Below are 13,457 nucleotides of genomic sequence, written 5' to 3' on the forward strand. Positions count from 1 at the left end.
GGATCACGCCTGTTATCCCAGCACTTTGGGAGGCAGAGGTAAAAGGATTGCCCGAGTCCAGGTGTTCAAGATCAGGCTGGGCAACTTGGCAAGACCTCGTCTCTACAATAAATCAAAAAATTAGCTAGGCATGGTGGTGGGCACCTGTGGTTCCAGCTACTTGGAAGGCTGAAGTGGGAGGATCACCTGAGCCCAGCAGGTAGAGGCTACAATGGCTGTGAAATTGCCACTGCACTCTAGCCTGGGCGATTTGACTTAAAAAAAGAAAGCTAAAACAAGGACAAATATCTGCATCCATTTACGGCTACCACTGCTAAGATGCAAAGCACTCCTGCTGTCCTGAAAAAGCATCACTGATAGAAAACTGTACCCAGGATAGGAACAGAAACCTCACAAAGAAAAAAATAAAAAAGGGTAATTAACTCTTTTTTTTTTTTTTTTAGAAAGCAAGATTTATTGAGAGGACAGAAAAGCTCCCACAGCGGGAGGGGACCCAAAGGGGTTGCCCGGCAATTAACTCTTTAACAGATACAACCTACAAGTGAGGAAACACAAATCAAGCACAGATGACCTTTTTCCTCAAATGGAAAATAAGATTAAAATAATCTAAGCCAGGCATGGTGGCAAACGCCTGTAATTCCAGCTACTCAGAAGGCTGAGGTGAGAAGACTGCTTGAGCTCTGGAGCTGGAGGTTACCCTGGGCAACACAGCAACATCCCATTACTTAAAAAAATTAAAATTAATACTTAGCACATAATTCCATTCTTGCAAAGGAAAAAGTGTCTATGTGTGTCTACCTAAAAGTGTATGGAGAAATGCAGGAGACTGGGTTGGACACACATCAGACTGAGCTGGGGTCACCATCTGGAGATGAAAGGAGGTAAGCAAGGGAAACATTTTTTTCCTTAAAAACAAAAAAGAAAAATAGAGTGGGTGTATGAGAAGTTCACTTGGTGCGAGCTAATCATCCCTTTGGAACTAAAAACCTCCTCCAAGAATAGACAATGTTTTGGGCGAGCTGGTAAGCTCTTTACTCCCCGGTTATCCAATGATGAGGAGCCCAAAAGCCACCAACCTGGGACAGAGGAGGCGCCCCCCAATGTAGCGTGAAACACACCAGGTGGGAAATGTCTGTGGTCTGTCCCTGTGGAGAGCAGGACAAGCAGCGCCCAGCTGCTTCCTTCCCAGGAACCAGCACACTCTGCCAGCCCTTCCTTCCCAGGGGCCAGAGTCTCCCGCCTTCCAGGCCCAGCGGTACCTGTCACAACAGCTCACAGAGCCTCGCGCCCTCTTGCCCTGCAGGCCATCCCGGCACTCCCTACCAGGCTTCCCTCGTGGCTGGCCTCTGCCTTTGCTGACCCTATCCCCTCCCTGTCCTCTCCCAGGCCCCTGCACTCACCTGTCCTCATACTGGCCTCTGCACTGTTCCTGGACACGCCAGCTGCACCTGCAGCCCCCACGTCCACTGCCTCAGCCCTGAGATCCCTATTCCAGCTGGCCAAGCACTATCACCCCGCTGGATCATCCACCTCCTCCAAGCCTTCTCGTTCCAGGTCTGTCTATGCCAGTATGGGGTTCCTGCGGGCAGGGCCGCACCGGCAGGGCTGAGAAGCGCCTGGTCCAGGGAAGACCCCAGATAAGGACCTGCGGAATGAATGGCTAATCCACTGGTCTGCTGAACTAACGAAGACTCCCTGGCTTCAGAAGCAGTGGCTACTTTCAACGTTTTACTATTACAAATACAATAAAGAAATAATACAATAGAAAGGCAAGGTGGTTTTCCATCTCAAAGTAACTGTATACAAGGGGGGACCCCCCCAAAAAAACTGGAATTATCTTTTGTAGTCTTGTAGTTCAGGCTTCCCCCGCTAGGTAAGTCTTCTAGGAACCCATCGGCTTCAGTGTACCAGCTAGTGTTGTTGTGAGAGGCTGCGTTCAGTTTCAGTGAATTTTTTTTTTTTGTGTGGAGATTCTTTCAGTGTGTTTGCTCGTTATCATGATGGGTGATCTATGAGCACACCTGCCCATACCGCACTGAATATTCAGCAGTTTTTAACCAAAATTGGTATGACCCCTATGCCCCAACCTCCCTATTTACCCCATCTCATCCCAAGAGATTTTTGTTTCCCTGGATGGAAAAAGTCCTCAAAGGGACTTTTGCCAATGTGGAAGACATCAAACAAAAAAATGGCCCAAGTGCTAAAAGGCATGAAAATTAACACATTCAAAAACTATTAGAGCAGTGAAAAAAAGCATTTTGATAGGTATACAGCATCCAACAGAGAGTACTTTGAAGATGAATTAATACACATTTTTTATAAATAAATTCTGGGGTTTTGGGATCCGCCCTATACATAAACCCACGTTAAGGTACTACATTTAAAACTCTGTAATACTAGGCCTCAAACAGAAACAAATTAATGGAAATAAATAAGGAACTCAGAAGGTGATCCACTTATATACTTAAAAACTGAATATGAGATTGATGAAGTTTTTCAAAACAAAAGGTCCTCAGAAGAATCAGCAGGGTGAGGGCACGCTCCCTCACAGTCGGGAGGAGTGTTTAGAGGAAGCTGCCTCTAAGCTGGAGAGACAATGAGCCCAGTGAGCGGCCCCCACTTCCAAGTCCTTTGACTTGGCTCTCCCAGGGCTCCTGTATTCTATCTGCTTTCCCCCAGCCTCAGTCAGAGCACCCATGAGCCACCACTTCCCTACTGACCTACCTCATTCAAATGTGTCCATCCTGAATCTCAAAACTCAAATGTGGAATGGCTGGAGCCGTGTCCACTTTCCTGCACAGCTACAGCGAGGTCTGCTTTAAGCCTGTGGCTGCAGTGTACCGTGGAACCACATTCCAAGGGGTTTACTGAACATGCATTTTACAAGTGAAGAACCGTGAGAGCCTGCCCTGTGTTAGAGACAACAGTCACCCCTCTTCTGCAGCCAGACACAGACAGGAGACTGAGGAGGGCGCCTGGCTCCAAGGACGAGAAGGAGTGTCAACGGGGAGGCGGCTCTAAAGGTCCAGTGGGAGACCAGAGGCCCGCTAAGCTGTGTACCAGTTGGAAGAACCAGGGGAGGAAACGCCATCAGACTGGGGAGGGCACAGACCGCAGGGTAGCAGTCACATGGGCTACTGTACAGCCATGTAGGGGACCTAGGCCTGTCCTGTAAGGAACCTGAGCAGCAGGTCAGAAAACTGCCCCTGAGAGGGGACAACAGCGGGAGAAGAGGAGGGCGGCACACCCCAACACGAGAAAGATGCAGCAAGCCAGCAGGGCTCTGACAACCACACCACAAGCAATGCCAACCATGAGCTCCCGCAGTCAGATGGGGACGCCCAGGGTACTGGCTTGGCAGCGCCAGAGGCTGACCCGCCAGCTCTGCTGCCTGTACTACAGGTGGACCCAGAGTCACAAGCTCAGCCTTGCTGCCTGGAGGATCTCTATATTCTATCAGATCCTAAACAATACCAAATGTCGACGGTACTTATTCACGCAACAAACCGCATCTTACTCTGCTCAGGACAAAGGACAAGAGCAAAGAGGGGATGAGAAAGTCAAGGCCCCCGCACATCAGATGCACCCACCTACTGCCAAGTGTTCAGAGAGGTACTGATCAAAAGCATAATGAGCTCTTACCTTCATTACAAGCCAGGTGGGCAAAAAAGGCAATGATCTGCACTGTCTTCCCGAGCCCGGCTTCATCTGCCAAGATGCCATTGAGACTTTTGCGGTACAGTTTGGCCAGCCAGTCTAGGCCGATCTTCTGGTAATCTCTGAGAGCACCATAGAGCAAAGCCGGAGCATTAAACTTCACCTGCAGCAACAGACAGATGAACCAACGAATAACTGCTTGTCAAACAACCATCCAAACTGTCTCAAAACTGAAATCAAACAGTCATGTGAAAAACTGACGGGACAACCACAAAAGTGATCTACAGAAAACAGGAAGGGGAAGACCAAGAACCGCATTTTCTGACAACAGCGCTGGGATAAAGCACTTCTTTGGAATTAGAAAAAGCTTTTCTCATGACCCACTAAGAAACATGCGCTTTCTCACAAAGACGGCCCCCCTCTTGCTGGAAAGCCCTGTCCTCACCGAGGTCGTGATCCGAGCACTGCCCTTGGGCAGGATGGCTTCAGCCACAGCAGTGACCTCTGCAATGTCCCTGGTATTGGGTTTCCCAATATTCATTCTCTCTGCGGCTTTAAACTGATCCATGATGAAGAGTGAGTCGATGACAACCACGTCCTTCCGGCTCTCGCCATCCCCAGCACAATCTTCTGCATCTGCAACAACAACGAGACAAGGGGTGTGGGGCCGCTGGGAGGGCTCATCAACCTCAACATGAATAGCCCAGAAGGGAAGCTAATGGAATATGAACACTTCACATACAGATTCAGTAGTAACCTTTGTGTCTGTAATCCAATTTATATCTCTAACAATGCTGTCTAGATACATGGGCAAGAACTCTTATGAAACTGTCAAAGTTAGAACTATTCTGGAATGCTCTCAGAGCTTAATTTGCCCCAAATAGCCTGGTGTTTGCAAACCACCTTGATCACAATCAAGAGCTACTATCATGGATAAATTTGTAGCCATCTCAGGGTTTAGGGATCTCCCCTCCACCAGAAAGAAAAATGAGAAGTGTTCCATAAGTATGGGAAACAGGAGGAGACCAACCTCTCCCTTCTCCAGGGCCTGCTGCCTGCACAGGATTTGGAAAAGGCCCTGGCCTCACCTGGGAACTCTTATGGGACCCGGCACCACCTGCCTCTCCTAGCCACCCCCTCCCACGACTCACATGCACATATGTTAAAATCAGAACAACTGGAATGACAACAGGAAAGGCCAACTTTCTTTGGTGTATTCTATATGTCTGATGGAATGTTTACAATACAAGTAGCATAAACTACTGAAAACTGGTATACTAAACAGCACAGTTTTTATAAATATAATAAAAATCTAGGTCAACCAGGCATGGTGGCTAATGCCTGTCATTGCAACACTTTGGGAGGCAGAGGAGAGAGGACTGCCTAAGCCCAGGGGTTCGAAACCAGCCTGGGCAACTTGGCAAAACCTCATCTCTACAATAAATCAAAAATTTAGTCAGGCATGGTGGTATGTGCCTGTGGTTCTAGCTACTTAGAAGCCTGAGGCAGAAGGACTGCCTGAGCCCAGCACTTAGAGGCTGCAGTGGCCATGAGTGTGCCACTGCACTCCAACCTGGGCGAGAGTGGAACTCCTATTCAAAAAAAATAAAAATAAAAATCTAGGTCCATAAAATAATGACATTTAAAAGTCTAAGCCGGGCTCGGTGGCTCAGCCTGTAATCACGTGCCTTTGGGAGGCTGAGGTGAGTGGATTGCCTGAGCCCGCGGGTTTGAGACCCCGCCTGGGCAGGCGAGACCTCATCTCTACAATAAATCAAAAAATTAGCTGGGCAAGGTAGCGTGCGGCTGTAGTTCCGGCTAGACTCTAACTAAAAAAAAAAAAAGTTTAGAGAAAAATATTTCCACAGCTTTCACAACCTGATCAAGTGCTCTAATAATTGTGTCAAATTAATGAAAATCACAGAATTTAGTTAAATTCTACTCAATATAAAATTACAAATTAAATACATTTTTAATTTTTTATTTCACCAAACAAAAAAAAAAAAAAAAAAAAAAAAGAAAGAAACAAACTTTCTTTTTTTGAGTCAGAGTTTCATTCTGTCACCTGGGCTGGAGTGCAGTGGAACAATCATGGCTCACCACAGCCTTGACCCCCTGGGACCAGGCAAACATCTTGCTTCCTCAGTCGTCGGAGTAGCTGGGACTATAGGTATGCACCACCATGCCCGGCTAATTATCTTATTATTTGTACAGACAGGGATCTCACCATGTTGCCCAGGCTGGTCTCAAACTCCTGGGCTCAAGCAACCCTCCCACCTCAGCCTCCTACAGTGCTAGGATCACAGGTACGAGTCCCATGCTGGCCTGAAAAGTAAATTTCTTATTCTGATATCAAGTCTTCATTTGTAAGTGTCATGGCCTTTACTTTCAAACCTGAACTCTCTCTGCATGCTGGAAACACACCTTCTTCTCCGCTTGTCTCTTCGCTATCCGGCCTGGGCTGGGGTCGCTGAGCGCCAGGCAGAAAGGCGCCCTCGTACAGCTTCATCAGGTCAGTTAGGGGTAGCTCAGCTGGAGAGGGTCGCAGGAGGAAAGGGCACGATGTTATCGCCACAGGCATTTAGCTGAGAAGACAAAGTAGCCAGGAGGGCCACAGCCAGAACGAAGGAGCTTCTTTTCACGTATATGCCTTCCCCTGGCTTTAGATCAGTCCTTGGAAACTGAAAGTGTATTTATTCTTTCTAAAAACTAAAATGGCTGCCCATTACTGACACAGGGTCTAAAATATTTTCTTGCAGGGATTGTGGATGTGAACGAGAAATTACTTAATGGATACAATGTATATAATTAGAGTAATAGTTCACCACTGCACAATGAGTCCATGTAACAAAACTGCACTTATATCCCTTAAATGTATACAAAAAAGATAAAAATAAAAAACACTCATTTGTGAAGATGAGAACCATTTAAGTAAAATGAAGAAACTCAATTTTATTCATAAAAGAACACAAAAATTGCTGGGCACCGTGGTTCATGCCTGTAATCCCAGCACTTTGGGAGGCAGGGACAAGAGGATTGCCTGAGCCCAAGGGTTCCACACCGGCCTAGGCAACTTGGTGACACTTTGTCTCTACAATAAATCAAAACATTAGCCAGGCGTGGTGGCACATCCCTGTAGTTCCAGGTATCTGGGGGGGCAGAGCAGAAGGATAGCCTGACCCAAGCAGGTCTAGGTTGCAGAGGCTATCAGAGTGCCATTGTACTCCACCCTGGATGACAGAGTGAGACTCTGACTCAAAAAAAAAAAAAGCTGCCTCAACACAATTGAGGTAAGTGAGAAACACACAAATCTACTGTCAATCAAAATGCAACTCATGTAGAATAACAATAAAAACATGTCTTAAAAGCCCTGTGTTGCCTGGGTACAGTGGCTCAGCCTGTAATCGCAGCACTTTGGGAGGCCGAGGTGAGAGGACTGCCTGAGCCTGGGGGTTCGAGACCACCCTGGGCAACTTGGCAAGACGTCTCTGCAGTAAATCAAAAAATTAGTCAGGCATGGTGGCGTGTGCCTATAATATAGTTCTAGCTACTTGGAAAACTGAGGGAGAAGGATCGCCTGAGCCCAGTAGGTGGAAACTGCGGTGGCCATGAGCATGCCACTGCACTCCAGCCTGAGCAACAGAGTGAGACCCCAACCCCCCCCAAAAAAAAAATCTGTGTTGCTAGAAACTAAAGAGCACATGCCCACACAACTCAGGGGTCAGTGAGAAAGTACACAGGGAAAGTTAGAAAACATTTAAAACTGAATAGTAAAACATGATATATGATAAAGCAGTCATGACTAGGAAATTTAGATCCTTAGATGTTTATATTAATGAGCTCATAAAAATTAATGAGCTAGTCATCTAACTTCTACAATCAGAAAAAGACAACAGTGTTTTTAAAAAGGACATACTAAGAGGAGAAAATAACAGAACAGAAAATAATATACAGACTCCAAGTAGAAAGAATAATGAAACTGAAAAACATTTGACAAGGCCAATCAAGAAAACAGGGAAGGCATAAATACACAATATAGGGAAAAGGGAAACATACCCACAAAGACAGCCAAGATGAAAAGCACTGTAAGGAGGAATTATTAATAATGCATGCCAATAAATTTTAAAATTTAGATAAAATGAACAAATTCTTAGAAAATGTCCCTATCAAAGTTGACTATGGCTGGATACAGTGTCTCATGCATGTAACCCCAGCACTTTGGGAGGCCAAAGAGAGAGTTACTTGAGCCCAGGAATTCAGGACTAACCTAGGCAACATAGCAAGACCACATCTCCACAAAAAACTTTAAAAATTAGCTGGGCATGGTGGTGCGTGTCTGCAGTCCCAGCTACTTGGGAGGATGCGGTAGGAGGACCACCTGAATCCAGGAGGTCAAGGCCGTAATGAGCTGTGATCATGCCACTGTACACCAGCCTGGGTGGCAGAGTAGGATTCCAACCCGAAAAGAATTTCAAGTCTAAGGTTTGAGGTATAAAGAACAAAAAATAACTGAAATATAAATTTTAAAAATATACCACAACTTCAAACAATATACAGTACCTCAAAGTAAATTGAACAAAAAAATACAATCATAAAATTTTACTGAAAGCTATTTAAGAAAACCTAAATCAACAGAGAATTATATTTTGATCATAGATTGGAAGGCTCAACCTCATAAAGATGGCGATTCTCACTAAACATCCATTAATGTAATTAGTTTTGTTTTGTTTTGGTTTGGTTTGAACTGGGATCTGACTCTGTCACCCAGGCTGGAGTGAATTGCAATTAAATTCTAATCAAAGGCCAGGCGTGGTGGCTCAGCCTGTAATCCCAGCACTTTGGGAGGCCGAGGAGAGAGGATTACCTGAGCCCAGTCTGGGCAACTTGTCAAGACCTGCAATAAATCACAAAAACTAGCCGGGTGTGGTGGCATGAGTCTATAGTTCCAGCTGCTTGGAAGGCTGAGGTAGAAGGATCACCTAAGCCCAGTAGGTCAAGGCTGCGGTGGCCGTGAGTGTGCCACTGTACTCCATCCTGGGCAACAGAGACTCCAACTCAAAAAAAAAATTCTTATCAAAATTCTCAACAGGTTTTTCTGTGAAACTTGATAAGCTGATTCTAATGTGTCTCTGAAATACTTCCAAAATACTCAAGACCCTCTTAAAACAGAGCAAGGTAGAGGAACTTATCTAGCCAGGTATCAGGAATCATTATAAAGCAATAGTAAGGAAAACAGTGCAGCATTAGTATAGAAATTGGTACAAGCTGACCAACAAAAGAACAAAGTCTCCAGAAAGAGTCATGCATGATAAGAAGCCTGACTTATATCTGAGCTGGCACTGAAGACCAATGGGGAAAACAAGGACTTTTCCACAGTGGTGCCAGGATAATTAGCTATACACTAGAGGAAAAAAAGGAAACTGCACTGTTATATTACATTACAGACAAAAGCAATTTTTTTTTCTTTTTGAGTCAGAGTCTCCCTCTGCCACCCAGGCTGGAGTGCAGTGGCATGCTCACGGCCACCACAGCCTTGTCCTGCTGGGTTCAGGTGATCCTTCTGCCTCAGTCTTCCAAATAGCTGGAAATACAAGTGCATGCCACCCTGCTGGGCTAATTTTTTTATTTATTGTAGAGACAAGGTCTCACCAAGTTGCCCAGGATGGTCTCAAACCCATGAACTCAGGCAATCCTCTCACCTTGGCCTCCCAAACTGCTGGGATTACAGATTTGAGCCACTGTGCCCAGCCCCTTATGATCTTAACATTTTATTTTCTCCAGCTTACTTTACTGTCAGAAGACAGCATCCAACACATAATATACAAAATACATATTAACTGGCTGCTTATGTTATCAGTAAGGCTTCCTGTCAACAATATGCTGTTAGTGGTTAATTCTGGGGAGTCAAAAGTTGTATGAGAATTTCTGACTGCGCCAGGGAGGGTCAGTACATCTAAGTACCACATTGTTCAAGGGCTAACTATATAATAAACTAATTTTTTCTTATTATTATAATAAAACAACATTGATGTATACTGTTTCACTTAAAGTTGCACATAAGGACTTACTGAACACTAAAATTAAGAACACCTTTGGGCAGGGCGCGATGGCTCATGCCTATAATCCCAGCACTTTGGGAGGCCAAGGTGAGAGGATTGTCTGAACCCAGGGGTTCGAGACCAGCCTGGGCAACTTGGTAAGACCTCATCTCTACAATAAATCAAGAAAAACTAGCTGGGCATGATAGCACATGCCTGTAGTTCCAGCTACTTGGCAGGCTGAGGTGGAAGGATCGCCTGAGTCCAGCAGGTCGAGGCTGCAGTGGCTATGAGCGTGCCACTGCACTCCAGCCTGAGCAACAGAGTGAGCAGAGTGTGACTCCAACTCAAAAACAAAGCAAAACAAAAGAAACCTTTCATCAAAAGACACCATAAAGAAATAAAAAGTCAGCTGGGCTCGGTGGCTCAGCCTGTAATCCCGCACTTTGGGAGGCCAAGGTGAGTGGATTGCCCGAGTCCGTGGGTTCGAGACCTGCCTGGGCAACTTGGCGAGACCTCATCTCTACAATAAATCAAAAAATTAGCTGGACGTAGTAGCGCGCGCCTGTAGTTCCAGCTATTTGGAAGGCTGAGGTGGAAGGATCGCTGGAGCCCAGCAGGTTGAGGCTGCGGTGGCCAGTCTGCACTCCAGTCTGGGCGACAGAGTGAGACTCCAACTCAGAAAAAAAAAAGGAAAAAAAAAAGAAATGAAAATTCATGCCAGTAACTGAGAAACGTCAACACACAGCTAAGAATTTGTGTCATGAATATACAAAGAACACTCACAAGTGTTCGGTGGTGAGAACTAGCAAGCATACAGCAGCACACGGCATCATGGATGAAGCAGGAGCATGGAGGCTGAGCAGATCAGGCAGGCCCGTGAGACTCCGGGACAACTCCATGCACACGTGCTAACCAACACACTCAGGGAGATACACGCAGGTGGCAAGGGAGAGAGTCCAGAGTGACTAGTATGAAATCCAGGGCTGGCCCTCCTAGGACAGAGGCGTGTGAGCGACAGGCGGGACGTGAGGCTATTGCTCTGAAGTGGGGGTAGCAGGTGACACTGGTGCTCCAGGCATTGTTATTTATAGCTGGCACATTTTTAAGTGGCCACTGGTATCTATCTAATGTTTAATGACAGCAACCGTTAATAAGACAACGACGGCCTCACCTTCTCTGGCTAAATTGGAGAGCTCTGTTTGGTGATCTACAGCCCCTTCACTCGCTTCTTCCTCTTCAATCGTCTCCTCTTCGTCTTCCACTGAAATGGTTATCATCAAACATCAGTGAGATGGAACTTATTATACACAATAAGGCTTCAAAGTTGTTTTGCATAGCTATTAAAGAAATTAAAACTGAGCTTTTTAGTATCTCAGGTCAAATCTGGAAATGACAGCTTAGTTCAACGAGCAGGAAATTGGGACCATATCTCCCGTTCCATCTCAGGATGTGAACAACAGCCCTGGCTTCTTAGGAAACACTCAGATCAGCACACAGAGTGCTGCGCAATGGTCCATCTTTTGCTGGGCCCTACAAGCATGCTGCCTGGGACCCATGGCCTTGTCATCGCCCACCCTGTAGGCCCCGGCCTCACCTGCTATGCTTTCCCTCACTCTTTTGCTGTTACCCACAACCACCAGTTCAAGCCAGCTCTACTCTCTTCAGACCTCCAACCCTGAACCTTGCCCCTGGCTCCAGCAGGAGCTTGGCAGAGGAAAGAGACTCTACTAGATCTCAGCAGCTCAGCTTCCTCTGCCAATGGACCCCGTCCCCACCATGAGGCCTGGCAAGTGTGCCTTCCCTCTCCCGTCAGCATGCACATGTGTTGCTATAGCTACTCCCCACAAACAACCCAACACCTCTCCCCACGAGCCAGTTACCCCCTCACTTCTCCACTACAAGACCCCACTGCCAGCTGGGCATGGTGGCTTATATCTGTCATCCCAGCACTTTGGGAGGCGGAGGCAAGAGGACTGCCTGAGCCCAGGGGTTCAAGACCAGCCTGGGCAACTCAGCCAGACTTCGTCTCTACAATAAATCAAAAAATTAGCCAGGCATGGTGGCACATGCCTATAGTTCCAGCTACTTGGAAGGCTGAGGCAGAAGGACTGCCTGAGCCCAGTAGGTCAAGGCTGCGGAGGCCATGAGCATACCCCTGCACTCCAGCCTGGGTGACAGACTGAGACTCCAACTCAAAAAATAATGAGGTGGTGTTACAAATGTAACAGCAGCTACCCTCAGATCAAAGAAAATGTGTTCTTCATAAAGAAAGGACTTAATTCTTTTCTAGGTGACAGGAAATATACAAACCTATTGTATTCCATTGTGTTTCTCTGACTGCCTAAAAGGTCAGAGTTAAATTCATCCACAAGTGCAGAATGATGTTACCTGGAATTCTGGGCACCAGCCCTCGGGGCACACCACCCCAGCTGGTACAGGACAAGCTATGAAGAATGAAAGAAGTGCACCTCTGTCCCTGACCTTCAACCAGTCTTAAGTCTCAAATGCTCTGTGTCTGGTGTGTTAGCTGTCACAATCACTGCCAACTTTTCCCTGGATGACTTGGGCTTCGGAGTGAAGATGGAGAAGAAAACACGGCCTCATAGTTTAAAGTTATAAGACCCAGAGATAAGCAAATATAGATCGGACAGGGTCAGGAAAGAAAGCACTAGAATTTCCCTAAAAATAAAGCGCACAGCACCATGACCCCACACACAGGAGGCAAGGCAGTCACTCCTGGGCCTCTAATCCACCCCATCAGTGCTCCTCACACTTAAAGACCCATCAGGAAAGCATGTGAAATCCCTATACACTGCCAGGACAGCAACCTCCAGAAGTATCTAGTCTGTTCCTTCCTCCCTAGCCAGACCCACCTTCCTCCACGCCCACTCAGCCTGACTTGAAGGCTGCAAGGGCCAGTTACCGAGCAGCAGCAGCTGGCTAGGGACACGCAGGCAGAAGCCCTGCCAGGGTGCATCTGTGAGAATGTTTCAACACAGCAACCAGGCAAGAGGCACCCTTTCTGCTCCTCTGACTCACTGCTTCCTCCAGCTATGATGACAGTAACTACAGCTATAAGAGTCACCCGACAAAAAGAGTAGTTGGAGCTGCAGGAGCCACTTGCCCAGGAGAGTGGCTGGAGCTGCAGGAGTCACCCACCCAAGACAAGAGCTGGAATTGCAGGAGCCACCCACCCAGGAGAGCAGCTGGAGCTGCAGGAGCCACCCACCCAGGAAAGTAGCTGGAGCGCAGGAGTCACCCACTCAGGACAGTAGCTAGAGCTATAGGAGCCCCCCACATAGAAGAGTAGCTGAAGTTGTAGGAACGACCCATCCAGAAGAGTAGCTAGCACTGCAGGAGCCACCTAACCCAGACAGTGACTGAGGGAAGAGACTTAGCACTAGGACAGAATAACTGACAGACAGGACAAGCAGATCCCCTGAGAACACAACCAAGATGCAGAGTCAGCACGGGGCCCTGTAGCCCCAGCTCCTGACTCATCTTAGCTCGTTATTTTGTTTCTGTCACATGCGGCAAAATTGAATCCTCACTGACAAGAGTGTCACATCAACAACCTGGCCAGACTCTCTCTACTGACTTCCAAACAAGAATCAAAACAAGCCGGGCTCAGTGGCTCAGCCTGTAATCCTGCGCCTTTGGGAGGCTGAGGTGAGTGGACTGCCTGAGCCCACGGGTTCGAGACCCACCTGGGCAACTTGGCGAGACTTCATCTCTACAATAAATAAAAAATTAGCCGGG

General features: G+C 47.0%; 1 protein-coding gene across 1 annotated transcript in view; it reads right to left on the reverse strand.

Moving 5' to 3' along the window:
- EP400 (E1A binding protein p400) overlaps nt 1-13,457 on the reverse strand; it is a 117,488-nt gene that overhangs the window by 68,755 nt on the left and 35,276 nt on the right. The window contains exons 12-15 of the mRNA XM_021715187.1: nt 10,870-10,959; nt 6,082-6,189; nt 4,103-4,293; nt 3,643-3,820 (exon numbers count right to left, since the gene is read on the reverse strand). Of these exons, the coding sequence (XP_021570862.1) occupies nt 3,643-3,820; nt 4,103-4,293; nt 6,082-6,189; nt 10,870-10,959 (567 nt within the window). The remainder of the gene's footprint in view (nt 1-3,642; nt 3,821-4,102; nt 4,294-6,081; nt 6,190-10,869; nt 10,960-13,457) is intronic.

This window comes from Carlito syrichta, unplaced genomic scaffold, assembly GCF_000164805.1.
Source record: "Carlito syrichta isolate Samal-C Ts95f unplaced genomic scaffold, Tarsius_syrichta-2.0.1 Scaffold306821, whole genome shotgun sequence".
NCBI classification, from domain to species: domain Eukaryota; kingdom Metazoa; phylum Chordata; class Mammalia; order Primates; family Tarsiidae; genus Carlito; species Carlito syrichta.